Source organism: Hyperolius riggenbachi, chromosome 6 (genome assembly GCF_040937935.1).
Source record: "Hyperolius riggenbachi isolate aHypRig1 chromosome 6, aHypRig1.pri, whole genome shotgun sequence".
Classification (NCBI taxonomy): Eukaryota; Metazoa; Chordata; class Amphibia; order Anura; family Hyperoliidae; genus Hyperolius; species Hyperolius riggenbachi.
Window position 1 is genome coordinate 29,424,836 of NC_090651.1, and position 27,759 is coordinate 29,452,594.

Consider the following 27,759-nt stretch of genomic DNA (forward strand, 5'->3'; position numbering starts at 1 on the left):
AATTTTTCCATGAGTGTGATTTATAGGGGTTTGCTATATGCTGCATATTGTATTTCACAGTTCCCTGCCGTGACCTCATAAAAGAGGAGGAGGCTGGCGTGTGTTACAGCGCGCACTGTGTGTATGTGTGTGTGCGGGTGTGTGTGTGTGTGTGTGTGTGCGCGCGTGTGTCCTTCCTAGCATCTCTTGCCAGCACTACTGTAAGAAGGAATGTCAGCTTTTACATAAGGCTCTTTTTGGTTTTGACACTGTGACACAGTAGAAGGCTCCATCTCAATAATCACAGATGGAGTGGACTGGCTTAAAGATGGTAAGTGGATGCCGGTGCATTGTATCCTTTTTTATTATTTTTGTTCCGTTTTTTTTTTTTTTCCAACCCCCGTTTCAGACTGCAAGCAATTATTTCCATTTATAACTGTTTTCTTCTTGCCTTTTATTTTTTAATGAGAGAGAGAGATCCGTGCAGTAGCTTGTCGAACGCCTCACTGCTCCTTCCAGCGTGCGCTGCAGCCAATCTGGGAAGGGTGCCTTGACAACTATAATGTCAGTGTACGTCTATCACAGATTTACTTGATGCTGTGTAGTCTTCATTTGAATTACATGAGTCTTTGGACGTGTCAGCGCCTCTCTCTCTCTCTTTTTTTTAACACCGTTGTTGAAAGCTTTGTGCCTTAAAGCAAAAAAGAAAAAAAATTGCAGCAGAAACACATACATTAAATAAGTACAGCTGCCTCTTTTTGTATCATTTGCCCAAAACGTAGACCGTAGACCTACTTGACACTCCTTTTGTGTGCCTTTCTCACAATGGGTAGAAAGTGCTACACTAGCAGTCGTGACCTGCATGGCATTTCGCTAAACGCTGCAAGGACAGGGGGCTCGGGGCTCCGACAATTTCTGGTCACCCCCCCCCCGGCAATCCTGACCGAAACGCCAACCTTTTAACAAACATATATACATTTATGGATGTGAACTACAAAGATACTTTTCAGTCCTGAAAATATTGAGGCTTCCTTATCCCCACCCAGCGCCTTCAGTCTCAAGGAATTGTCTTTGTCTGCTTGTTTTGATGGGTGTAAAACAAACAAGATTAGATGGAGCATTGTAAGTGAAATCTATCGCTCCGAGGGGAAGCCAGAGAAAGGTTGCCCAGGAAACGGCTAGGGAAAGAGGCGAGATAGGGGAGCAGGTGGCAATCATTTGGGAATATAGCGAATGGCGTGAAGAAGAAAAAAAAAAGAAAGAGAGAGACCGGGTTTACCTCTATTATCTGCTCTCCTTCAAAGCAGCCACAACTTTAATTATGCTGTACATATAGGTGCTAATTACATCTCTGGCACAGATGTACAATGAAAGCTCTAAAACATGATATTTTTTTAAGCTTGTGCCCCTCAGGAAAAAAAAAGCAAAAAGTGTGTTTAATGTTGTTTATAAAATAATAAATAAATAAATGAAAAAAAAAAGACAACCACAGAATGTTATTACACACATTAATACCCAAATATGTTGATTTTGAAGCTAAATTCCAATGAAAATTCTCCTTTGTTCTTTTGGGTCGGTGGGTAGTTGACACACCGGTGGTTTGTAGACGGTAGAAATAAAGTGACAGTGCGTTCTGTTTCTTTTTCGCCTTTTATTTTTACATTATTTTTTTAATGATGAAAGAAAGGCTAAACAAGTTGTTCTCCGAGTACTGGGGATGCCACAAGCTCGGTTTGGGATGGAAGAAGCCTCCCCAGTTGCTTTGAGGGAAACGGGATGTTTCTAGAACCTTGTAAGAGCTGTGTTTTTGTTTTTGTTGTTTTTTATTATTATATTTTATTTTTTATTTTTATACTTTAAAAAAAAAAAAACTAGTTTAATTACAATATTTTTTTCCATGTATTTTTGCTTGAAGAGCAATACATGATTGTATGTAGCCATGTAGTTTCTACATAGAGTTTAAATAATGTATCTGATCTACAACCTACTGCTGTCTGTAGCCCCATTCGGTGTAATCACAGGTATGCGTTTACATTCCTGAGATCACAATAAGCATTGTTGTGCATCGGAGGAATCTTTACGTCGCTGTGAAATATCAGATGAAAGTTAGAAGAAGGCAGTTGGATTCATCTCTGTCTAGGCTTTCCATATGGTGGTGTTGGTGGTGGTGGTGGTGGTGGGGAAGGGGTGGGGGGAGTATTTTCAGACATCAGTATAGAAGGGGACATTCAAACCCTGTAATCAAGCAATGTGCTTCAGCTTGGGTGCACACAACACCTCAATTTATGTCTTGTTTACTAAATGATTAATACTATAGATACATAGTGAAGGTGTTGGTACTGCAGCTCATGCAATCAAGTGCATTGTCAAATGATAATTATTCTTAGCACCAGTGGGGTGTCTTGCAATAAGCTTGGCTAAACTTCATGAGATATAGCATGTGTGCCTATATATATATATATATATATATATATATATATATATATATATATATATATATATATTTATATATATATAACATATTTAAGTTAGTATGGTTCTTTTGTGGGAACCATGTATACGTGAATCTATCTATCTGTCTATCTCTCTGTCTGTCTCTCTGTGTACTTTTTCATTCAAGTATTCAACTTTACAAACAGCTACTCTTGCCTTTCGTTGGTCTCTTGAGCACCCATGGCTACTTAGCATTGTTGTCTTGCATTGTTACATTTAGTGCTTGCTGTTTTATAGTGGAAAATGTAATAGTGCTTTGATTAACATATTGTCAGCCGCTTCCTGTTAGCCTCTTAGCTGACAGATAGATCAACCAGAGCTTCCCAGAAGAGGGACTTTTAGAAATCACGCACAGATGTTGAGATAAAGAATTAATGTATTTGTTGTGCTTTTTTGAGGGTGGGGAGTCTGGCAGTATAGTTCTTATGTTCTCAAACACTGAGAGACAATATGCCAGAACCTGGGCTATCCAACAGTTAAGAACAAGGATTGGGGGAAAGTGCAGCTTGTTCTTCTGGGCTTTGAAAATGAGATTGTAGCCTGCTTGATTTCAGCATTGGTTTCTCTGGCGGTGTGCAAGTAATTGTGTTGTGCAGCCTGTGAAAAAGGACACTCAATCTCCAGCTCAACAGGGGGTCTGATCAAGAATTTCCTGGGCAGAGAACTAGAGAGTGGTTGAAAACTTGGAATTTTGTAGGCAGAGAGAGACAACCACATTCTTGAATATGATATACAAAACATATGTTATGTACAATACATTCAATACATTCAGTGGTACAAAAGACAGTGATGACTTGCAAAGTCTACCAGAACAACCAATCAGAAATAATCTCTTTCTTGAACTCGCTGTAGTAAACAGAAATTTGATTGGTTCCTCCAGGTTACGGCCCTTTGCATAGTCTTAATGAAAGGAACTAGTTGCATCTCGATAAAAAAAAATAACCGTCATGTAATGTCCAGCAGCCTGGCTGTAGAAATGTTGTGCCTCAAGAAAACATCTAAAAATGTTCAAATCAGTTTGGTATATTGTGACTTAGTTTAAGACATGAGCATTTTTGCTTACTTAGCTAGCTATTTTGAAGCAAATGTTGCATTCAATGCAAGTTTATTGTGTAATCCACAGTTAAATGCCTAAATGATGTACAAAATGCATGAGCATCTAGTAACCAATCGGATCAAAGCTACTGTAGTCTAACCAGTGACAGAGGTATTCTGATTGGTTGCTGCGTACTACAGTGTTTTCTAGTTCCACCAGTAGTTTGTAGTTTATGTGTGCCGAGGTAAGTCATCACGCCACATTGTTGAGATACTAATTTTTCTCCTTATAAAATTGTGAGGCCACCTACAAAACGCATAGTGCAGGTTGCCAGTTGCCCGTTACTTTATAAATCACCCTATCAATAGCAATCAGGGCCAAAGTTACTTGTTCAGTTTTAGCAATATCTAACTATAATGCATATTTTTTACCTCCACTTGTCTTCCCCAGGCTCTAACCAAAGTCTTTAATATGATCGGGGATGCTTATTGATGTAGGTGTGTGTGTGTGTGTTTCATTTGTATTTTCTAGATCACATCAGATTTTGCTTCAGTAATAGCGCCCCCTTGTACTTCACACGGCAGACCGCGATTGCCTTACTGCTATCCTGCTGGATGGACACTTGCAGTTGGTTGCAGTGGCAGGCAAGCAGATGTGCACACTCACTTAGCATTCCTTATAACACAGTGTCGGCTTTATTATTGCAATCGGCTCCGACCTCTGGGGGAAAAACCAAAGGCAAACGAGAACAAGAGTGATATATGAAAACTTTATTCCATTCACTCTCATTATCACTTTACAGACTCTGCTTACAGTCAGAAAATGAATGAATATATATTATGTTTCGCTCTCCTTTTAATAGTTCAGTGCGTGTATAATGATGTATAATGGACTGTAGGATTCAATTGTGACCAATCTGTAGTCTGGTTGTCCTGATCCAATATTAATCTAACTGCTGTATGTATATGCTGTTACCTTTTGCACTACTTTATAATATAACACCCCAAGAAACTTGGGGCTGCCCTGAGGCCCAGGTGAGCCCACGCTGTCACGTCCAGCCAGAGGTTTCGCTCGCGGACAGCTTGTTTCCAGGCACAGGATCTGCTGCCTTTTGTGAATTTTAAAAATCCAATTCCTGTGATTCTCTTTGTTCTGAAAAGATCGGTGTCTCTCAGCAGGCTGTGATTTGCATGGGTCCCCCCCCCCCCCTTTTTCCTTTTTTTTTGTTCCTCCTTTACCTCTTTGTTTGCCAAATGGATGAAGCCCCTGTGTTGTGTTCTGTACAGGTCCTGCACAGAGCATCACTGCCAGTTATCCCCTCAATGCCAGTTATCCCCTTTTTGCCTGGTGGGCTGCTTAGCTGAGTAGGTGTCCTGTTCCTGTTGTGTGCGTTGCCAGATTGGCTAATACGGCTGTGAATGTGCATATGGTATGAAGAAGGGGGGGGGGGGAGAAAAGAAAAAATAGCTTCCCTCGGGAGGTTATATGGTTACCAGACTTATTCTCTTGCTGAGCAATGACTTCAACGCGCAATTACTTCTTCTTCGCGGGGCAGTTTAATGCATAGATGTGTAGAGAAAGCACTGCAATGCAGTAGTTTTTTTCAATGTCATTAGGGCGTTTAGGGTTAGGCACAGTGATTGTATTTTGCTGGCTGCAGTTACAAAACACACATCTGACTCCACACTGGAGAGAGAGAGAGAGGGGGTCACAGAGACACAAATAGCTCTTCCTTCTGTTGTTGTGCTCTTAAATGTATTCAACTTGCCTAATTATCCACGAAGGTGACAACACGTGAAGGTTAAATGACTAAATGACTAGCTTGGTCTGTGCCATTTTTTTTCACTAACGTGCCCTTTTCTCATGTTTCTTTACCGTGGGATTTGACTGGGACAGGCAGAATGGATTATTTAAGGACTTTCAAAACAAGTCAGACATGGGACATATCCCGAAAACTCCAGACCTGTCCATTGGTCTAACCTTCCATGAAATGATGGTGTATGAACGTCACACCCAGTCGTATGTACATGTACGTCACACCTAGTCTTATGTACACGTGGACGTTTACCATGCCAATTGCCCTTAAATTTCAAGGACACTGAAGCTCTCGGGAATTGTCCCTGGAAACGTATCTCCAGTAAAATGTCTTCGGTTTACCCAACAGTACCATGAAGATGACATGCCTTTTCCACTGTATTGTATATTGCATTTCATGCCGCAATCTCTGTTGTACACTCATATGGATGTAAAGTCATTACATTATAGCTATCCTGTTCAGGAAGCCAATGATGTAAACCTTTTCCATGCGTACGTTGGGTTGGTCTATTACGCCCCCACCCCCTCCCCCTGCGTTACTGTAACTTTGCTGACGTCTTTCGAGATATAACTTCGTGACAAGCTATAAATCACGGACACAACAAATGATGCTTTACTGATTTATGCTCTGCAGACCCTCTGACAACAAACCGGTTAGAATAAGCACGTTAATGAATATATTAGACATTCCAGAAGCCATCTTATTATAGTCATTTTCAGCTGGAGATTGGTCGTATTTCGGGAGCTGCTGCAGCCGTTGTTACGTGACGGAAGCAGAATTTATGTTTTGCATACTCAGTTGTTTCTCATTGCACCGTTTTCGAGGGACCTTTTTACTGTTGCGGGTTTTCTGTCTTGACCTCTGACCTGACTCTTCCTCACTTTTGATCCACGGTAATTGACAGCCTCATAAAGTCATAAAAATAAGCATTGAGAAGCAGCCATCCGAAAACCAAGGAAAAAAGGACACAAAAGAAATGGTTAAGATGCAAATATGTGTCATTTTAACACAGTGACCATAGTGGGCAGTGTACAGTCTTGCGTCAGTCAAAATAGACACTTCGGGATGTCATTTTTCTTATCAACTTCTAAACTGGGTGGATTCAGAGTAAAACCACACATGGCATGGCCAAGTCAAGAAGATGAAAGATAATTGATGGATTCTTGTGAGCTTTTCAGGCAGCTAGGCCCGTGCTTTCAATGGAGGACAAATATTGAGAAAAAAAGAACTTTAACTACAATGTACACATAAACATGTAATAATCAAGTAGAATGATATAACAACAACGGTACTATAGCTGGAAAAAAAAGTCTGTTTTCACGCAACTTGGTTTAATGTAAAAAAATTTTTTTTTTCCTTGGGTTTATTTTAGCTCAGACTTCTTTTAAGTCGAAAATAAAATGTTGAATACTGAAAGAGTATACTATTTTAGGTAGTCCTTGTATGAAAAAAAAAAAATAACAAGAACTGCAAATCGTTCACAATAAAATAAAAGGTTGAAAAGCACTTTGTTGATATTTTTTTCCTTGTACTTTATAAGCTCTTCATTAGATTAAAATATTAAGTAGAATACCCTAACTAATTTTCATTATTTGCTATAAATAGAACCTGAAAAAGGCATTTTCAGTTAGAAAGATTAGCGTGAATGACACATACCTTAGCTTCCAGTCAGTGGCGTAGCAATAGGGGTTGCAGAGGTCGCCACCACATTGGGGCCCTTGGGCTAGAGGGGGCCCTCCCTCAACTGCAGTATTAGCTCTTTATTGGTCCTGTGCTGGTAATAATCACTTCTATATATGCTTTGAATGAAAATAATCATTAACAAGCTGCTCTCAATGCCCTTCTTGCACCTCTGGAACTGTGGTTGTCCTTCGCAGGTTTTGGTGCGCCATATCAATTGTTATGTATAAAGTGCTGGGGGGCCCCTTGTATAACTTGCACCAGGGCCCCTAGCTCCTAAGCTACACCACTGCTTCCAGTACAGTTTCATTTAAGGCAGATTGGTTGATGCTGAGGACACTACAGTGGTTATGTGGACGCTACATGCATTACAAAAGTAAGCGAGTATTGCAAACAGAACGTCAAATATGAGATGCAGCTGGCCAAAAAGAGAGCTATCCCTTCATTTAGCCTGGGTTTATTTAGAATGAATCCACACCCAAAACTAAAAGCATGTTGTCAGTCACGGGGATGGTGATATCTTCGGTACTCAATAAAGAACATTCATTATTACAAATATATTAATGAGAAGAGTAGATTTTCCAAAAAGTGGAAAAACTTTTTACATAAAATCGCTTCCCAGTGCAGACTCCATTACATCCAGGTGATCAAAAAAAAACAAAACACTTCCTGCAAATTTTGAGGCAGAAATTCCCCTTGTTAAAACTCCCTTAAAGTGAACCGAAAGTTAAAATTACCTTATGAGATAAACAATTGTATCTGTCCTCCTACTCCAACCAATGACTTTTTTTAGGCATCTCGTGATTTTATATTATGTATCAACATTTACAAAGTAGATTTATTGTTTTATTGTCTCTACTCAATTGCAGTATCTCAAGCCTCCAAGAGCGGAAATACATGAACTATTGACCTTTTTATACATACCTTTCAGTCAGAAGCCCAGTTTTCTGCTTAGGAAAGTGTTTTATATCTTTAATGTGTTATCAGTGAGGTATACTATAGCCTGACTGGGTCCCCAACTGGAGAAAAACTGTCAGATGTATAGCTGGATATTAACTCTCTCAGGCAGGGTAAAAAAGAAAAGGAGCACAGCATAGGTGTTTGTGTTCTTGCCACTATATATACACATGTCTATCTCATCACGTCACATGTCATCTCGGGTGCACTTTAAGTCATCAGCAGATCTATATAAAAGTTTTAGTGAAAAAAGCTTGAGGGAGGAACTTGAAAATGTACAAACCTCTGCTACACGTTATTAATAGGGAACCATGCCTGCGCAGAGATATTAGAGATTTTCTGATTGATAACTCATCATAAGCGCTAGGTTCTCTCCCCTATTGCTCCCTGTAATTGCTGTATGTTTTGTTAGAGACTATTTGTTCTACTGTTGCATTTATGTTGTATATGACCTTTGTTTGTTCACCCATTAATCAATAATAATAGCCTCAGTTAAAGGCTATTGAGCCAGGACTCGAAACAGAGGCAGAGAGGTGTTGTAATAGATAGTAACAAAAGTTACATAAGTAGTTATACCTCTTATGAGGCCGCTGTATGCTATCATGCTCTATTTATCTAAACCAGGGGTCCCCAAACTTTTTCAGTCAAGGGCCGGGTAAACATACTTCAGACTGCTGGGGGGCCGGAACATACATGATATGATGTTGAAAAACATTACATTGGATCTAGGTATTGATTCCCCCAATAATGCCCGGTGGAGAACTCCTAGCAGCAGCCATTCAGTCATACAGCGGCCAAAGAAAGTCTTTGTGCACCAGACAGTGAAGCATACCCAGGTGACAGCCTGCCGTCCAGTTGGACAGCAGCGTCACCTGATGCAGAATTGGATTGGAAGCCAGCAAATGACTGCCTACTGGCCTCTACAGTATGTGGATGAGTGGTGCCAGCATGCTTTTCTATATGCGGGGTGCCGCTATTTAAAGGTGCAGTGGGCCACATCTATAAGTTATACATTTTGTATTTGGTGGGGCAAGTGAAACAGCCTTGGCGGGCCGTATTCAGCCCACGGGCCGTACAGTTTGAGGACTACTGATCTAAACTAACGTTCTGCTTTATACATACAATTTTTATTAGCTGGATAAGCCTACAAACATCATACATTAGGGTAAACCTCTGAAAAAGAAGCATTTATGAGGAAGGTAACAAGAAGTTAAAATAAGTAATGAGTAATGAGACAGGAAATGTAAAAAACACAACAAGAGAAGAGCAAAAAGTTGAAAGTCAAAGTCTTCAGTGTTTTGTCCAGGAGTTTAGGAGCAGAACGTTAAGCTGCGATCACCTGGTGGACCCTAACTCGTTGTATTGTTTTCATTCTGGACCTCAGATATAAATAAAGAGAACAATTTTAGTTTTTTTGCATTATTTTACTGTTTGAACAAGCTTTACGACTGCACATCTGCTGCTACACTCTACAAGAATAATCAAGAATCTCCCATAAGTCATAACCTAAATTAATGTTCAGCGCTGCGTAATATGTTGGCGCTTTATAAATACAATAAATAAATACGTGATGACAAGTTAAGACAAGGTGTAAAAGTTACAAAGCGCTATCCCAGTGATCTGCAAACTCGGCCCTCCAGCTGTTAAGGAACTACAAGTCCCACAATGCAATTGCCTTTTTGAATCATGACTGTGGCTGTCAGACTCCCGCAATGCATTGTGGGGCTTGTAGTTACTTAACAGCTGGAGGGCCAAGTTAGCAGATCACTGCGCTATCCCAAAGGTCAGCTGAATCCTTCATTATTAGTCTTCATAGATTGCAGTCAAATAAATAAGGTTAAATGCTAACAATTAACTTTATGAGCAACTTCACCAAATGTTAAACTATAGTCTGTAATATATTACATGCATACTCAATTCCCCTTTACTCCTAAGTTAGGTGATATTTTTAAACCTGTAAATAAAATGTCTTTTAAGGAACCAGCGAGCAAGAAAATACTCTGAATAATTTTAATAGTATTTTTGTACCGACTTTTTGGTACATTTTCAATTGCAGAGAGCTAAAAGGTTATTTTAAATAGAAGATGAAAATGTATCTTCCTAGGAGAAAAGTCAGGAGAAAAAGTCAACTGCATATGGGGTCTTATCAATAAAATGCTTTTTAAGCCACCTGGAAGTAAGAAAACAGTGAGAATAATGTTGACAGTACTTGTTCACCTACTTTTTGGTACTTTTTTAATTGTGAAGTAAAGTTAGAGTGAAGAAAAGTTATTTTAAACAGTAAATGAAATCTCCTAGGAGAAAACTTAGGCAAAAAGAGAACTGATATGCGCCAGATTGCTGATCGCCAGACTTTGGAAGAACCCCAGGCGCCCCTCGGGAAGGGAGTTGTTCCAGGAAATAAACCAGCTAATGAGACTAGACGATCTAATGTTATCCGCCCAAGCGAAACAGGATCTATGGTCCCAAAGATGGGCAATTTGGATTGATTTCAGGGATACAGATAAAGCGCTTGCATTCTGCAGTTCCGCCTAGTCGTTGGGCCTCTACCCAATTGATGGAAGTGTCGGGGCCAGGTGTCCCACCCACGAGATGGGTATAATGGTAGGTCCTCTGGTTCCTCAAGGCTAAGTAACACCACAGGGGCTGGTGACACCCTCTCTTTCCTCCCCCGCCCCTCCCTCCCCCCCCCTCCTTCCCACTCCAACCCCAATTCCTTCCCCCTATTCCCCTCCCCCCGCTCCCCCTCTCCCTGTTTTTGTATATAAAATCTGGATACAGTGCTGTCATTTGATAAGTATGTTAGCGTGTTGTCACAGTGTCCATCTTATCTTACAGTCTATCTATAAGTATTTTCACTGTTGCAACTGAATGTGAATATTATTACCTTGATGACAACCGTCTGTTATTATCTTGCTGTTTCCTTGAATAAAAATACATTTTTCAAAAAGAGAACTGAATAAGAGTCTTGGCCCATATGCAATTCACTTTTCCTCCTTCGTTTTCTCCAAGTTGATTTTTTCAAACTTGTCAATAAAATGTCTGATAAACCACCAGAAAGCAACAAAATACTCAAAATAATTTTGATAGTACTTTTCCAACTACTTTTTGGTACTTTTTTTAGTTGACAAAAGTGCTGGGAAGTTATTTTAAATTGAAAATGAAAAATTATCTCCTAGGAGAAAACTCAGGTGAAAAAGTGAATTGCATATGGGCCAATGGGTCCGATACAATTTTTTCTCCTAAGTTTTCTCCTAGGTGGTATTTTTACATTACAAATAAAATTCCTGTTAAGCCACCAGCAAGCAAGAAAGTACTCAGGATAATTTTGACCATACTTTTTCATCTACTTCTTGGTACTTTTTCAATTGCAGAGAACAAAAGTTGTTTTAAACAGAAAATGAAGAATTATCTCCAAGGAGAAAACCTAGGAAAAAAAATAATTGGATCAGCCTCATATCTGTTGTTTTCTCTTAATTATCATTATGTACATTTTTATTTTGTCTGTTGATCTTTTGTTTCCTTTAATAGTACAGCATTGCTTTCTTTAAAAAAAGCATTTACAGTATATACCATTTTTCCCATCATGTCCAAAAACAAAAGGCATTACTGTTCCCTTTAGTTGGTATTTTGAGCATCATTCCTTTATACCCCTGTAGCTAACAGATATCCAGTACTGCTGGAGCTTAGCCCAGAGTCTTGTATGTACAGGGCCACTGTTTTGCACACACCTGTTTTTTTTTTACACTTGGTCATCATGAGTGCAATGCATAGAGTCCCATGGCTCTGTGGTGTGTGTGGCTGGATAGTGTAATGGTTAAGGGCTCTGCTTCTGACATGGGGGACCAGGGTTCAAATCTCGGCTCTGCCTGTTCAGTAAGCCAGCACCTATTCAGCAGGAGACCTTAGGCAAGTCTCCCTAACACTGCTACTGCCTATAGAGCGCGTCCTAGTGGCTGCAGCTCTGGCGCTTTGAGTCCGCCAGGAGAAAAACGCTATATAAGTGTTTGTCTTTGTCTTTAATTTGAAGTTGTAGAGAAGTAAGTTACATTGGTGTGGTTCTCTATGACCTAAGCAGTCACCTTTATTCATCTATTATGTAAAGAGCATACTAGTCTGTAGTTACCATAAGATAACGTTAACCTTAGTCATTTAGACATTGCATACTAAAAGCATAGTGAAATTGCAGGAAGTCAAACTTACATTTGTTTCAACATCCAACATTTTTAAGGCCGACACTTCTTTCCATGAGTTTGAATTTTGACATTTACGGTGAACCCAAAGCCACTTCACTTCTCTTTAATTCCACCTAATTGCCCTTTTATAAAAATTCTTATTATTATTGTAATTGTGATGATTTTGTTGATTTTTATCACAATTCTTCTTTAACCCAAAGGCTGTTTTTTTATGTGGTATATGGAGGCTGACATATTTAATTATTTTTAAGCAATACCAGTTGCCTGGCAGCCCTGCTGATCCTCTGCCTCTAATACTTTTAGCCCTAGACCCTGAACAAGCATGCAGCAGATCAGGTGTTTCTGACATTATTGTCAGATCTGACAAGATTAGCTGCATGCTTGTTTCTGGTGTTGTTATTCAGACACTACTGCTGCCAAATAGATCTGCCAAATAGATCAGCAGTGATGTCAGGCAACTGGTATTGATTAAAAGGAAATAAATATGGCAGCCTCCATATCCTTCTCGCTTCAGGTTCCCTTTAAAATGTTTTAAAGGGAAGGTTCAGGGAGGGTGGGTTAAAAATAAAAATCAAATTCCACTTACCTGGGGCTTCCTCCAGCCCGTGGCAGGCAGGAGGTGCCCTCGCCGCCGCTCCGCAGGCTCCCGGTGGTCTCCGGTGGCGCGCCCGACCTGGCCAGGCCGGCTGCCAGGTCGGGCTCTTCTGCGCTCCAAGTCCTTGTACTTCTGCGTCCCACGCCGGCGCGCTGACGTCATCGGACGTCCTCTGGGCTCTACTGCGCATGCGCAGTACTTCTGCGCATGCGCAGTAGAGCACAGAGGACGTCCGATGACGTCAGAGCGCCGGCGTGGGACGCAGAAGTTCCGGGCCTTGGAGCGCAGAAGAGCCCGACCTGGCAGCCGGCCTGGCCAGGTCGGGCGCGCCACCGGAGACCACCGGGAGCCTGCGGAGCAGCGGCGAGGGCACCTCCTGCCTGCCACGGGCTGGAGGAAGCCCCAGGTAAGTGGAATTTGATTTTTATTTTTAACCCACCCTCCCTGAACCTTCCCTTTAAGTCATTCTCTAAAGGGTGATGTTCTACAAAAGATAAGAGCTCCAATAAGTACAGATTGCCTGCTTTTCCAAGGCTGGATTCCCCATAAGGCACTGTAGGCATGTGCCTACAGGCGCATGATCATGGTTAGGCGTCTCATTCCCCTCTCGTTGAGAGGGGAGTCCCGAGAGTCCCGATGAGAGTGTAAATGAGAGGTACTGTACATCAAGGCAGACCGGGCGACTGTCACTTTAAACGCTTTATTCTGTGTTTATGCCACATTAATACATATACATCTGTATACCCCCCCTGTTCACCCGAGCCCTGTACGCCCCAGCACCAGCATAAGAACAGGTTTGAAACACCCATGTGTGACAGATGTTTATGTATTAATGTGGCGTGAAGACAGAATAAAGCGTTTAAAGTGACAGTCGCCCGGTCTGCCTTGATGTAATAATAATATAATAATAATCCGAACATTTGTATAGCGTTTTTCTCCTGTCGGACTCAAAGCGCTCAAGAGCTGCAGCCACTGGGACGCATTCAAGAGGCCCCCCTGTAGTGTTAGGGAGTTACCTTTGCCAGTTTTTTCCGTGTGATATATACCGGCTGCACATCCTGTGGTTTCTACTGTGTGCCGCAGTACAGGTGTGTTTTGGGGTGAAGATTGTTTTATTGCATGATGCATATGCAGGTCTGCATGCCCCTCCTGGAGAAAAGATACTCAGTGCCGAGTTGCTGCATTTTTCTACAGTGTACCAGTAAATGAGAGGTGACTCACCCTGCTCTCAGCATTCCACTGGCTAGATCTCCCTTCAGTTGGGAGCCCCACTAGCTACTAAATACTGAGGGTACCTTTGGCTATACTAAGGGAAACCTGTAGCTACCTATGACAGGCATTGGGAATAAGGGGGAAGTGACAGGCAGCACACTTGCGGTGCGTCGGTGGGGTTTGTAGGTTAGTGGAGGGAGAAGACTAGGGTGCCAGGACACCTGTGCCTATAGGCCCTTGTGAGGTAAATCCAGGCCTGCGCTTTCCGTTAACTAATAGAGACAGCGATATCAGCTGCAGATTTCTGATTATAGTGATTGCAGTTTGCCATAAGGCTCTGTTCCCATTTGTAGCAGGATCACGTGCGGGCAGCGGGAGTGGACAGTGTAGGTCCACCGTTATCTGGAGAGAGCCCAGGGAGGATCCCCCCACCCCCCCACAGGCTGTATGGGGTAACACATCCGGCCTGCCCAGGATAATTGTGGACTGCACCTAAATGGGGTCCTCTTACAGCAACAAATCGCACGGATCCATTGCAGCATGACAAGTGTGAGCGGCTCCTATTTATAAAATAGGAGGCGGTTACTCGATGAGCGGAGAAGGAACAAAAAATGTCCATTCTCCCCTCTAGTGGGACAGAGCTTCACTGGTATCTCTGTACACTGCTTTTTAAAGGAACTACGAGACATATACTGTATATCCTAGTGTGGATCCTCTTATTATATAGAGTAGGTCCATGGTTTACAGGGACGCCTTTATACGTTGCCATGGCCTACCAAATGTCCGCAGATATCGGCTACCAGTATCGGGGTCTTGGAGTGAAGTTAGAGACAAGTATTCTTGCAAATGTTTTGAATGTGCATTTGGAGATGCCATTTTTGAGTACAGTATACACTGCCTGCTCCTCTCCTGGAAGGCTGCGTACACGGGAATGGAGAGCAGGGGCGTAGCAGTAGCCATATTAGCGGCCATAGCAGCTGCTATGGGACCCTGGAGCAGAGGGGACCTAGTGGGCACTTCATGTATTCACCATTACCTTTCTTATGTCCCTCCACCCTCACACTTTCTCTCAGTGCCCATGAACTATGTGCACAGTTGTTTGTATGAGAATGTAAATTGCCGAATTAACTCATACAGTATATACTGTATAGGGTAGGGGCAGGCAGTACTGTTTAAGAGTGCCTACATCTGAGGACCTCATGGAAGATTTGCTATGGGGCCCCATGATTTCCAGCTACTCGGCATACAAAGTTGCTTAAAAATTGCTTTTAAACAGCGATTTAAAAACGATTTTACAGCGATCCTATACCTTGCATTAGAGCCCAATCCCACCAAAAAAGCTGCAGAACCCGCAAATTGGTTATTTGGCAATCGTTCCTGTGGGCCTACTTGCATGAAATTTCATTTGCAAAGTGGGTCCCAGCCCTTTCTGATTGGTGTGTAGGATCTCATGACCTTCTATTTAAAGCAGACCTGAACTCAGAACTTACTCTCTGCTGCAAAAGATAAGCAACGGCACAGCAACCTTTAAAGGAAAAATATTTCTTTATTAGGCTGTTATAAATCCTGCAATAAATCTGCAGTGTGTCTACTTGCTGCTTTCATGGAAGCAGATATAGGGTTAACATCCTGTGTTTACAAATTAGCTGCTCTGCGGAGCCAGCCAGTTGACACAGCTGAGAGATCAAATTACAACTTGTGATTAGACACAAATGAGGAGGAGTTAAAGAGATTCAACTCTATAAATACACACATGGTGCCTGTCTCTGTTTTCCTTCTGTCCTGTGCAATAGTTCAGGCCCACTTTAATTCATATCTCAAATGATCTGCCAAATTAGTATTATTTTTTTCTTAGATTTCTTATTCTAATGGGATGTCCAGGATCTACAATTTTTTTTTTTTTTACATGGCGAAACAATGGGTGTGTTTAAAATATAGCACACAAATGATTATGACTCTGCTTGTATTGAAATCAGAGCGGCTCCAAGCATTTGTATAGATAACGATGGATTGTATGGACACTCCTCTCTTCAGATGTCTGAGTGGCTGAGCAGCCAAGGGGTTAAATCATCTCTAATTTACTGGGCTCCGTATAATTTTGCACCCAGGCCTGCTTGAAAGACACAGCGTGGAGGCAACGCTGAGAAACCCTGCTCTTCAGCATCCTTCGTCATTCAGCCTCCCCAGAGGATCAGGTGATCTTGAAAGGCAGAGGAAGTGTTTAGAAGCACACAGAATCTTTAATTAAATTGGATGGATACACGGCCCAGGCAACTGTGTGTGCGGAAGGGGTGGGGGTAAAGAGGTCCGGCTAAATGGACGTGCACGCACATTCGGCCAGATGCGGCTGCAGCACAGCCTGAAATGCAGAGATAGCTAACAATCTGCTGCTCTGCATTCTTTATTTAGCTTGATGGGTTAACCCGTTAAGTGCCAGTTCAATCATATTAAAGGAACGAGAAAGAGCAGGATCCAACAGAGTGGGAGGCTCGGGACCCTCTATGTTATAATATAGTAGTCATTATTTTCCTGTATACAGGCTTTGCGACATTTTTTTAAATTCTTTTTAAAACATACAGGGTCATTTTGCAGTTTTAACTCAGACCTGAACTCAGAACTTCCTCTCTGTTCTAAAAGATAAGCAACCGCACAATAAGCTTTAAAGAAAAACATTTCTTTGTTACAGCTGATACAAAATTCTGCGGTAAATCTGCAGTGTGTCTACTTCCTCCTTTCATGGAAGCAGACATAGGGTTAACATCCTGTGTTTACAAATTAGCAGCTCTGCTGTGATGGAGGATATTCCTGAGCTGACACCGCTGAGAGATCAAATTACAGTGGTGATTAGTCACAGGTGAGGGGGGGATTAGACAGAATAAACTCTCTAAATACATACAGGTTGCATTTTCCTTCTGTCCTGTGAAAGCATTCAGGTCCACTTTAAGTACTCCAATACCAATGCTGAAAAATAGTTCATTGCTGTTTTTTGAAATGGATGCAGAAACAAACTTTTGCTCTGGATGAACAAAGCTATTGCACGCTACTCTGTATAGGTGGGAAAAGCTGCGTGGTAAAATGGCTGTTAATGAAGGGTGTTCACTGTTTGCTGCTTAAAACAAACTATAACAAGTAACTTATCTATATATCTTACCTAATGTTTAGATAGTTTACACAGCAAATCTAGCTGCAAACAGCTTCAACAGTATATGATTATTTCTTCCAGTGACACAATGAGAGCAGCCATGTTCTGTTTGTGATCATTACACACAGGCAAGCTGATCTGTACCTCCAGCCCTCAGCCTGTGAAAACTTCACTCTCCTCTCCTCCCCTCTGCCTCTGAAATCTCTGGCTAGTAACCTCCTCCTCCTCCTGCCCAGACTGAGCTCCCATAAGCCCTTGCTACTAAGGCTTAACCTCTTGACGACCAGCTAACGCCGATTGGCGTAAACTGGTCGTCTGCGGGTTACCATGGAAACGGCCGCTCGATCGAGCGGCCTTTCCATGTCAGTTCACGGAGGGTGTCTCTGTGAACAGCCGGAGAGCCGCCGATGGCGGCTCGCCGGCGAAATGTAAACAGGCGGGGAAGAAATCCCCGCTGTTTACATCATACGGCGCTGCTGCGCAGCAGCGCCGTAAGGCAGATCGGCGATCCCCGGCCTCTGATTGGCCGGGGATCGCCGGCATATGATAGGCTGAAGCCTATCCTTCAATGCGCAGGACGGAAATCCGTCCTGTGCAGCACACAGGGGAAGGGAGAGGGAGGGAGCGGGCGAGAGGGCGGAAAGCGCTGCGGAGGGGGGCTTTGAAGAGCCCCCCGCTAAGCAACTGCAGCCGGCGGCGATCAGACCCCCCCGGCAGGACATCCCCCTAGTGGGGAAAAAAGGGGGGTAGTCTGATCGCCCTGCTGCACTCCTGATCGGTGCTGCGGGCTGTAGAGCCCACGCAGCACCGATCAGTGTAAAATCCCCTGGTCGGCAAGTGGTTATGCTGGGTACACAGCACTTGATTCCCGTCGATGCGCTGCTCGATTCCTGACGATTTGTTTATTTCTGACATGTCTGATTCGCGTGACGATGGATCGTTGGGTCGATTTGCCATACTTTACATGGCATTCGATCTAAAAATCATCAAAATGCGCTCGGAAATGCTCGGTAATAATCGAATCGTCGAGAATCGAGCGGCGCATTAGATGCGGGAACGCAACGTGTGTACCCAGCATTAGAGTGCCAAGGTGCTGGAAGAGCTGAGAGTGAGGCTTGTTTAGTTTATAGGCATTAGGGTATTAAAACAAAAAAAAGTATTTGGCTTGAGAAATGCTCTATAATGCTCTATAAACTATATAAACTATATGAAAGGAACACATTTATGCAATGAGTAAAAGTTTATCTTGGATCCATAGGGGATTAGTCATTGGGGAGTCTGGGGTCCCTTTGGAGTTTCACTAGGAGGGCCCCATCATTTCTGGTTCCATACCTGGATGGAAACCTCCATATTCCTATCGCTGAAAGTTTCCTCAAAGGTTCATACATCTAAGCCAGGGATGTCCAGCTCCAGTCCTCCAGGACCAATCAGGAAAGATGTGGTTTAACAAGTAGAAGGTATAGGTATAACCTTGATGCTACAACCCCACTTCTTAATACAGCACCAGGGAGTCAACCAGTCCACACCCATATCCACCAAGGGTGCAACAACAGTCCAAATGAAGAAAGACCGGGTCTCGACCTGGATTTTAGGCCAATTGCCCAATTTTTATTTGCAGTGCTTCAGCACTTGATAAAGACCATCTGGTCAAAACGTTGTGCTCTAGCACTGTGGTTCTGCAAATAAAAATTGGCCAATTGGCCTAAAATCCAGGTCGAGACCCAGTCTTTCTTCATTTGGACTGTTTAACAAGTAGAACACATTTCTCAGTTTCTCGGTCCATCCTAAACACTGGCATGGAAATGGCCCTCAAAGACTGAAGTTAGACATCCCTGAATCTAAGCAGATCTTTCAACCCTCTAGATGGAGGACACCAAAGAACCTAAATGATTTGGATTTAGTAAAATTTGTCTCCTGTTAGGTGGCAAAGTTTTTTGTCCTTCACTTGGGAAATATCTCATAATACAAAGAGTTGCTAAAAAAGTTGTGAATTGGTGTTCATGTAGCTGTCGTCATGTGCAAATCTACTTTCCTTAATACACTTGAAGCAGGTGCATGTGTGTGACTGCAAACAGTAATTGGCTATCCTTTTTGTAGCCCTCACAACAATGGGAGATGACCCAAGGGTGGGCTACAATTGTTAAAGCCAATGGGTGCTAAACCACAAAATGACTAACAAGAGCCACTATTGTTTGGTGCCTCCTGCCTGTCCGTTGCCTGTCTATTGCTCATTGTCTGTTTTCACATGCTCTATAAAACAGAAAAGGCTGTTCAGCAGTAGCCAAGCAACATATCTGTATAGAAATCATTCCTGAAATTCTCACCCAGATCACCAATGATCATTCCAGGCATCATTAAACGATCAGCCATATGAGCCTTTATGCCTTTACAGTAGCTTTGACCTCCCTTTTAAGAATTTGCCATGTGCAGTGTGAATGAATGACAGGGATGGAAAGGGTTTCTTTACCTGGATTCCCTTTCCTAGAGTAGGGATGGTCAATTACATACTAGTAATTCTAAGACAATTAAAACGTTATGCTAAATGTATGCAAATGTATGCAGCCTGTACATGGACCAATACAATGCAGTCATTTTGGTGCTTTGTTTGTCAATGTTGAAGTTTCACACATTTGCATACAATTGGCATAACGTTTGCAGCAACTCAACAGTAATAGCATCTCACTGACCATCCCTACAATTAAAGACACTAGCTTTTAAAGGATAACTGAAGAGAGAGGGATATGAAGGCTGCTGTATGTATTGCCTTTTGAGCAATACCAGTTGCCTGGCAGCCCTGCTGATCCTCTGCCTCTAATACTTTTAGCCATAGCCCCTGAACAAGCATGCAGCAGATCTGGTGTTTCTGACATTGTTGTCAGATCTGACAAGATTAGCTGCATGCTTGTTTCTGGTGTTATTAAGATACTGCTGCAGCCAAATAAATCAGCAGGGCAGCCAGGCAACTGGTACTATTTCAAAGGAAATAAATATGGCAGCCTCCATAGGCCTCTTGCTACATTTGTCCTTTGAGGAAGGGCTTCTTTTCATGAGTTCAGGAAAGTGTGATGGTGGGCATTGTTTAAAGTGGGCGTCATTTGTCTTTAAAGATGTCATTCAAGCAAGAGGAATGCTATATGATCACTTTGAAAACTTGATAGAGTGAGAAATAGGCAGTGGTGCTTGAGTTGGTTGTTCTGCAGGTCTGGCCTGTGATTTGGGGGAGTTACCTGAAGCAAGGTGAACAAATATTATTATTATTATTATTATTAGGTGACAAAGATGGATTGAGTTGAAATGGGGACCAAGTTAAGAGTTCTGACTCCCCCTCATGGTACTTTTGGTAATTTGAGGTTGGAGAGTGGTAAAAGAAGGTGGTGGCTGGCCACTTGACACACACTAGGCCCCAAGCACCTACTTACAGTAGGTTGCCTAATGATCCTGCTCTGGTAGGTGGATAAAGCATTACTCCCTTTGTTTTTTTGTTTTGGTGTATTTATTTATTGTTAGTTAGAGGGAGAAAACTCTGTTGTTCCATTAATTTCGAACCAGAGATTTTGTTTGAGGTTCAAATAAAACCTTCAAGCTATTTAACTATTCAAGAATGCTGGATCAACCTGGCTCAGTGTAGGTAAACTATAATCATCTCATAGCAGTGTGAGCTCAGAATGAACTTGTCAACAAAATAGGAGTGAATATTATTATTATTGATTTATAAAGTTTTAACATATTCTTTACAGCGTAACGGTTGGTTCACACTTGTATAAATAAAGTATCTGTGGCTCCGCTTTTTGGTCCGGATCAAATCCTGAGCCACAGATTCCAATGTTTAAAATAGCAGCCGTCTTAGCACTATTTAAAGAGGAACTCCAGTGGAAATAATGTAATAAAAAATGTGCTTCATTTTTACAATAATTATGTATAAATGATTTAGTCAGTGTTTGCCCATTGTAAAATCTTTCCTTTCCCCGATTTACATTCTGACATTTATTACATGGTGACATTTTTACTGTGGGCAGGTTATGTAGCTGCTGCTAGCTGTTTTGGCCGTTGGAGACAGCTGTAAACAGCTAATTCCTGTCTGTGAACCTTGTTACATTGTAACAAACTGCCAAAAGTACCAGTCCCAGAGCTTCTTGTTGGAGGGGTTTCAGCACAAAATCAGTCATACAGCGCCCCCTGATGGCCTGCTTGTGAAAAGCAATATATTTCTCATGTAAAAGGGGGTTTCAGCTACTGATTGGGATAAATTTCAATTCTTGGTTGGAATTTCTCTTTAACCACTTCGGTACCAGCAGCCTCTGCTCCCTTAAGCACCAGAGGCTGCTGGTACACTAAAACGCCGCGTACCGACGAATCGCCGCAATAATCCGTCGTTCCCGCCGGTCACGCCGCTCTATCCCTGCTGCAGGCTGCTCTCTCTGCCGTCGCTATGACGGCAGAGCGCTGTGCGCCGGTCAGGAGCCGCTTTCATTGGCTCCTGACCCTGTCACTCAATGTAAGCCAATGGGATTGGCTTATAGTAATGACAGGGCCAGGAGCCAATGAAAACGGCTCCTGCCCGGCTCACAGTGCTCTGCCGTCATAGAGGCGGCAGGGCAACACATTGTGGCGGGTAGAAAGCGGTGGGAACGGGCGTGGACGCGCGGTGAATGGGATGTAGAGCTTACGTCTGGTCAGAACAGCAGCACCAGGGCCGGGCTGAGGCATAGGCTGGAGAGGCTCCAGCCTCAGGGCGCAGTGTAGGAGGGGGCACACAATTCATTCAGCTGTCATTCCTAATTGTGTATGAAGCAGAAAGAAATAAGAAAAAGGGATACATAGCAGTGACTGCAAGCCAGATAACTAGATATTAAGGTGTTGGGGAGGGAGGGGGGCTGGGGCGCTTCTTAGTCTAATAGCAATCAGTGTGTGACAGCTGAGGTGGGAGGGATGGAGGGGCGCACTTTGGTGTCTCAGCCTTGGGTGCTGGAGGACCTTGTCCCTGCTCTGCGCAGCACCACCCGCCCGATGTAGATTTGTACTGAGTCGGTCCAAAATTGGTTAAAAAACAGATTCGCTGGATCCGTTTTGAAAAAACTGACCGGAGAGTCCAGATTTGCAGGTTTTTCACGGACCCTGGATTCACGGAGGGGTAGTGAAAGGCTACACAAAAATGGAATTCCCTCTACACAGGGAACTTTTGCACACAAAACAGAGGCAAAAACGTATTGCCTACTGCCTGCTTCTCCCTTCACATCATCTCTAATCCAATAGAAACACACATGAGGAAAGGACATACGTTAAAAGAGAAACTGTGACCAAGAATTGAACTTGATCCCAATCGGTAGCTGATACCCTCTTTCCCATGAACAATCTTTTCCTTTTCACAAACGCATCATCAGGGGGCTCTGTATGGCTGATATTGTGGCAAAACCCCTCCCACAGTGTGATGTCAGGACCATGGTCCTGACAGTTTACTGTCTGTAAACATCTTTGCATTGTTGGAAATAACAGCTGTTTACAGCTGAGTCCAACTGCCAAAAAAGCGAGTAGCATCTCCTTCCACTGACATCACCTGCCAGGAGTAAAAATGTCAGAATGTAAATCAAGGAGAGAAAATAATTTACAATGGGCAAACACTGACTAAATCATTTATACATAATTATTGTAAAAATGAAGCACTTTTTTTATTACATTATTTTCACTGGAGTTCCTCTTTAAACGGACTGGAAACGTATGCTACAAAAGGACAACATTTTGAAAAACTGATCAGTTTTGCATCAGTTTTTAGAAAACTGATTTGTTTGAAATGGATCCGATCTGCAACTGTGGACTGAGCCTATGAAACAAACATGGGGTACTGTACATAATAATACAGACAAAGGTCTACATATAATTGTGGCCACCACAATTCAAGACCAAATTTAGGAGGCTCAAATTAGCCAACCTGTATGTTTTTGGGACATGTAGCCATTCTCGCTTCTCATATTAGCCTGCCAATTTCTGGTAGATCTGTCCCACATGCCCCTCCCTTTTTTATAACCCCCTCTGTAACACAATGGACATATTAAAGCTTTAGGAGGCTTCAATGAAGTCCACATTATTTGAATATTCAGTGCCCTCGGAGGAAGTTGGCCTTTTGTCCTGAAATGTGTCAGGCCGTGTTCCATTTAACTTAACTTGTGATTTATGCATTGTCTTAATATCCTAGCTTTATAACTTTCTCTACTACTGAATACTTAAACACTGTTTAAAGCTTTAACTACTTCCTGCCAGCCCATAGGCGGTGGAAAGTGGCCGCGCGCGCATGCACGTGAACGTACACGCCCCCACGGCGGCACCCGGGGCTGCAGCCTGATACTCTGCCCTGCAAAACAGATTGTTTTAAAACATCCACTTTGCAGGAAGAGGGTAGTCAAATTACTTCTAGAGAAAAGTACAATATATTATATTAGTTTAACTTAAAGAGAAACGCCAACCAAGAATTGAACTTTATCCCAATTGGTAGCTGATACCCCTTTTACATGAGAAATCTATTCCTTTTCACAAACAGACCATCAGGGGGCGCTGTATGACTGATATTGTGGTGAAACCCCTCCCACAAGAAACTCTGAGGACTGTGGTACTCCTGGCAGTTTCCTGTCTGTGAACCTTGCTGCATTGTGGGGAATAGCTATTTACAGCTGTTTCCAACTGCCAAAAAAGCATGCAGCAGCTACATCATCTGCATAGTAAAAAATTTCACCATGTAATAAATGTCAGAATGTAAATCAGGGATTTTAAAGATTTTACAATGGGCAAACACTGACTAAATCATGTATACATAATTATTGTAAAAATGAAGCACTTTTTTATTACATTATTTTTACTTGAGTTCCTCTTTAAGTAACAATCAGCAGGGGAAGTCCATTGTTCTCCTCATTACCCATCCGCCTGAAATCTGCTCTGATGCTCCCATCTCCACCATCCCCCACCTCCCTTCTTCATTGACACAGAACACAGTGCTCAGCTTTTGTGTACAGCATAAAGGCCACGAAAAGTCATCCTCAGACAGGAAACTGCCAGAAGTACGTACTCAAGAGTTTCTTGTGGGAGGGGTTTCACCACAATATCAGTCATACAGCACCCCCTGATGGTCTGTTTGTGAAAAGGAATAGATTTCTCATGTAAAACGGGGTATCAGCTACTGATTGGGATAAAGTTCAATTCTTGGTCGGAGTTTCGCTTTAAATCTAGCATGCTGGATCATTAAGTGACATTGTCAGAACTGGGGGGACTCTTAAATCTAGGCCATGAACAGTCTAGCGGCTTTAGAAGAACATCTTAGAAGAACATCTGTGTACAGTTTCTAGTTTACCCTTGCTTTTACTTTTGGTGGTCTCTGCTGCTAATCACCCTTGCCCTGCTCTTATCAACACTTCAGCACACAATGGGCCTAATCCAATTCATTTTTTCTCTTAAGTTTTCTCCCAGTAGCTAATTTTTCATCTTTTGTTTAAAATAATTTTTCAGTACTCTGCAATTTAAAAAGTACCCCCAAAAAACACATTCTGTCAATATTATTCTGAGTATTTTCTTGATTTGTGGTTACTTATAAGGCATTGGCCCCTAGTCAATTCATTTTTTCTCCTAAATATTCTCTTAGGTGATATTTTTACACCTTATCAATAAAAGGCCTTTTAAGCCACCAGCAAGAAATAAAATACTCTCATACTAGCATCATTTTGACAATACTGAAAAGTTAATTTAAATGGAAGATGAAAAATTATCTACTAGGAGAAAACTTAGGAGAAAAAGTGAATTGTATATGACCCCCTGCATTGATAAGATGTGTAAACATCACCTAGGAAAAAGATTAGGAGAAAAAAGTGAATTGGATTAGGCCCATTGGCACGTGTGCAATTAACTTTTTCTCCTGAGTTTTCTCCTAGGAGATCATTTTTCATCTTCTCTTTAAAAATAGCTATTTAGCACTTTGCAGTTGAAAAGTACCAAAAATTAGCTGAAAAAGTACTATTAAAATTATTTTGAGTATTTTCTTGCTTGCTAGGGATTTACAAGGCACTTTATTGACACTGGACTATAAGCTATTCACTTTTTCTCCCGCGTTTTTTCCTAGGTGATATTTTTACAACTTGTCATAAAATGCTTTTTAAGCCACTAGTAAGCAAGACAATACTCATAATCATTTTGATAGTACTTTTTCACCAACTTTTGGGTACTTTTTCAATTGTAAAATGCTGAAAATGTAGTTTAAAGAGAAGATGAAAATGATCTCCTAGGAGATAACTCTTGATGAAAAAATCAATTGCATATAGGCACTTGTCATAAAATGCCCTTTAAAGGAAACCAGAGGCCCCAGAAAGAAGATTTTATACATACCTGGGGCTTCCTCCAGCCCCATACGCACGGATCGCTCCCACGCCGCCCTCCTCCGCTTCCTGTATCCGGCGGTACCGGGTCCCATAGTTTCGGCCATTCGGCCAGTCGGCGGCAGCACGCGGACAGTTGTCCGCATCACAGGGGCTCCCGGCATACCCGTACGCTTGCAGCTGCATACTGCGCAGCCGCACGCGTAAGGGTATGGAGGGAGCCCCTGCTCATGCGGACATTTGGCCGCGTCCGCCGGAAGTGACGGGACCCGGTACCGGCGATCCAGGAAGCGGAGGATGGAGGCGTGGGAGCGATGCAGGCTTATGGGGCTGGAAGAAGCCCCAGGTATGTATAAAATCTTTTTTTCTTTTTAGGATTCCGGCGTCTCTGGTTCCCTTTAAACCACCAGCAAACAAGACAATACTTAAAATAATTTTGATGGTACTTTTTCTCCAACGTTTGGGTACTTCAATTGTAAAATGCCGAAAAGAGAATGTGAAAATATAACCTAGGAGATAACTTAGGAGAAAAAGTTAATTGCATATAGGCCCTTGTCATAAAATTCATTTTAAAGAGAAACTCCAACCTAGAATTGAACTTTATCCCAATGAGTAGCTGATACCCCCTTTTACATGAGAAATATAATGATTTTCACAAACAGACCATCAGGGGGCGCTGTATGACTGATTTTGTGCTGAAATCCCTCCCACAAGAAGCTCTGAGTACTACGGTACTCTGGGCAAACTGCCACAATGTAACAATGTTCACAGACAGGAATTAGCTGCTTACAGCTGTCTCTAACAGCCAAAACAGCTAGGAGCAGCTACATAACCTGCCCACAGTAAAAATGTCACCATGTAATAAATGTCAGAATGTAAATCTGGGAGAGGGAAGCTTTTACAATGAGCAAACACTGACTAAATCATTTATACATAATTATGGTAAAAAATGAAGCACTTTTTTTACTACATTATTTTCAATGGAGTTCCTCTTTAAAGAGACTCCGTAACAAAAATTGCATCCTGTTTTTTATCATCCTACAAGTTCCAAAATCTATTCTAATGTGCTCTGGCTTACTGCAGCACGTTCTACTATCACCATCTCTGTAATAAATCAACTTATCTCTCTCTTGTCAGCCTGTGTCTGGAAGGCTGCCAAGTTCTTCAGTGTTGTGGTTCTGTGATGCATCTCCCCCCTCCAGGCCCCTCTCTGCACACTGCCTGTGTATTATTTAGATTAGGGCAGCTTCTCTCTTCTCTCTTATCTTTTACAAGCTGGATAAATCCTCCTCTGAGCTGGCTGGGCTTTCACATACTGAGGAATTACATACAGGCAGAGCTGTCTGCACTCTGCAGGAAGAAACAGCCTGACACTTCAGTGGAAGACAGCTGCAGGGGGAAAGAAACACACAAATGATCTCTTGAGATTCAAAAGGAAGGGTGTATACAGCCTGATTGTGTATGGATGTATTTTCTATGTGTGGACATACTGTACATCAACCTACTTCCTGTTTTGGTGGCCATTTTGTTTGTTTATAAACAAACTTTTTAAAACTGTTTTTAACCACTTTTAATGCGGCGAGGAGCGGCGAAATTGTGACAGAGGGTAATAGGAGATGTCCTCTAACGCACTGGTATGTTTACTTTTGTGCGATTTTAACAATACAGATTCTCTTTAAAGCACAATCAAGCAAAAAAAAAACATTTTAAAATCATTTTTGCACATGGACCAATAAGTCATTTCTCCAGGTAAATAGTGTAAGTCACGTGCTGGTATTTTGATCATAATTTAAAACCTGAGCTACATTTAGTAATACAAGAATATTACCAATATGGAAGAAATACAACTTAAAGGGGAAATTCAGCATAAACAAACATACTGTCATTCAGTTGCATTAGTTATGTTAATTCAAATAGATAGGTAGTGTACAGGTAGTCCCGACTTACGAATGCCCGACTTACGAACGACCCGTCGATATGAACGGCATGGATTCTGTGTTTCCATAGGAACAAGCCAATTTTTTTTTCAAATTGGACTTGTAGTTTTTGAGAAAATCGATTAAAAAAATTCAAAGAAAATATGGCTTTTAAACTTGTATAAGCAGGCACAGAGGGCAGGAGTGGCACAGAGGGGGACACTGGAGGCACAGGGGGGCACAGAGGAGGTACAGGGGACAGAGATAGCACATTGTTCCAACTTAAGAACAGATTCGGGTTAAGAACTAACCTACTATCTCTTACCCACCCTGTTTAAAAAGAACAGGCAAATGTTTGTGGTTTCATGGAGGCAGCCATCTTTTTC

At 42.1% G+C, this 27,759-nt stretch overlaps 1 protein-coding gene across 8 annotated transcripts in view; it reads left to right on the plus strand.

The window, feature by feature from the left end:
• ELAVL4 (ELAV like RNA binding protein 4) overlaps positions 1-27,759 on the plus strand; it is a 233,653-nt gene that overhangs the window by 9,462 nt on the left and 196,432 nt on the right. Inside the window, exon 1 of one of the 8 annotated variants that reach the window (XM_068239056.1) lies at positions 157-310. The exons of the other annotated variants lie outside the window; for them this stretch is intronic. Within the exon in view, the coding sequence (XP_068095157.1) occupies positions 287-310 (24 nt within the window). The 5' untranslated portion in view covers positions 157-286. Of the gene's footprint in view, positions 1-156; positions 311-27,759 lie in introns of those variants that run through there. 8 annotated transcript variants of the gene reach the window in all.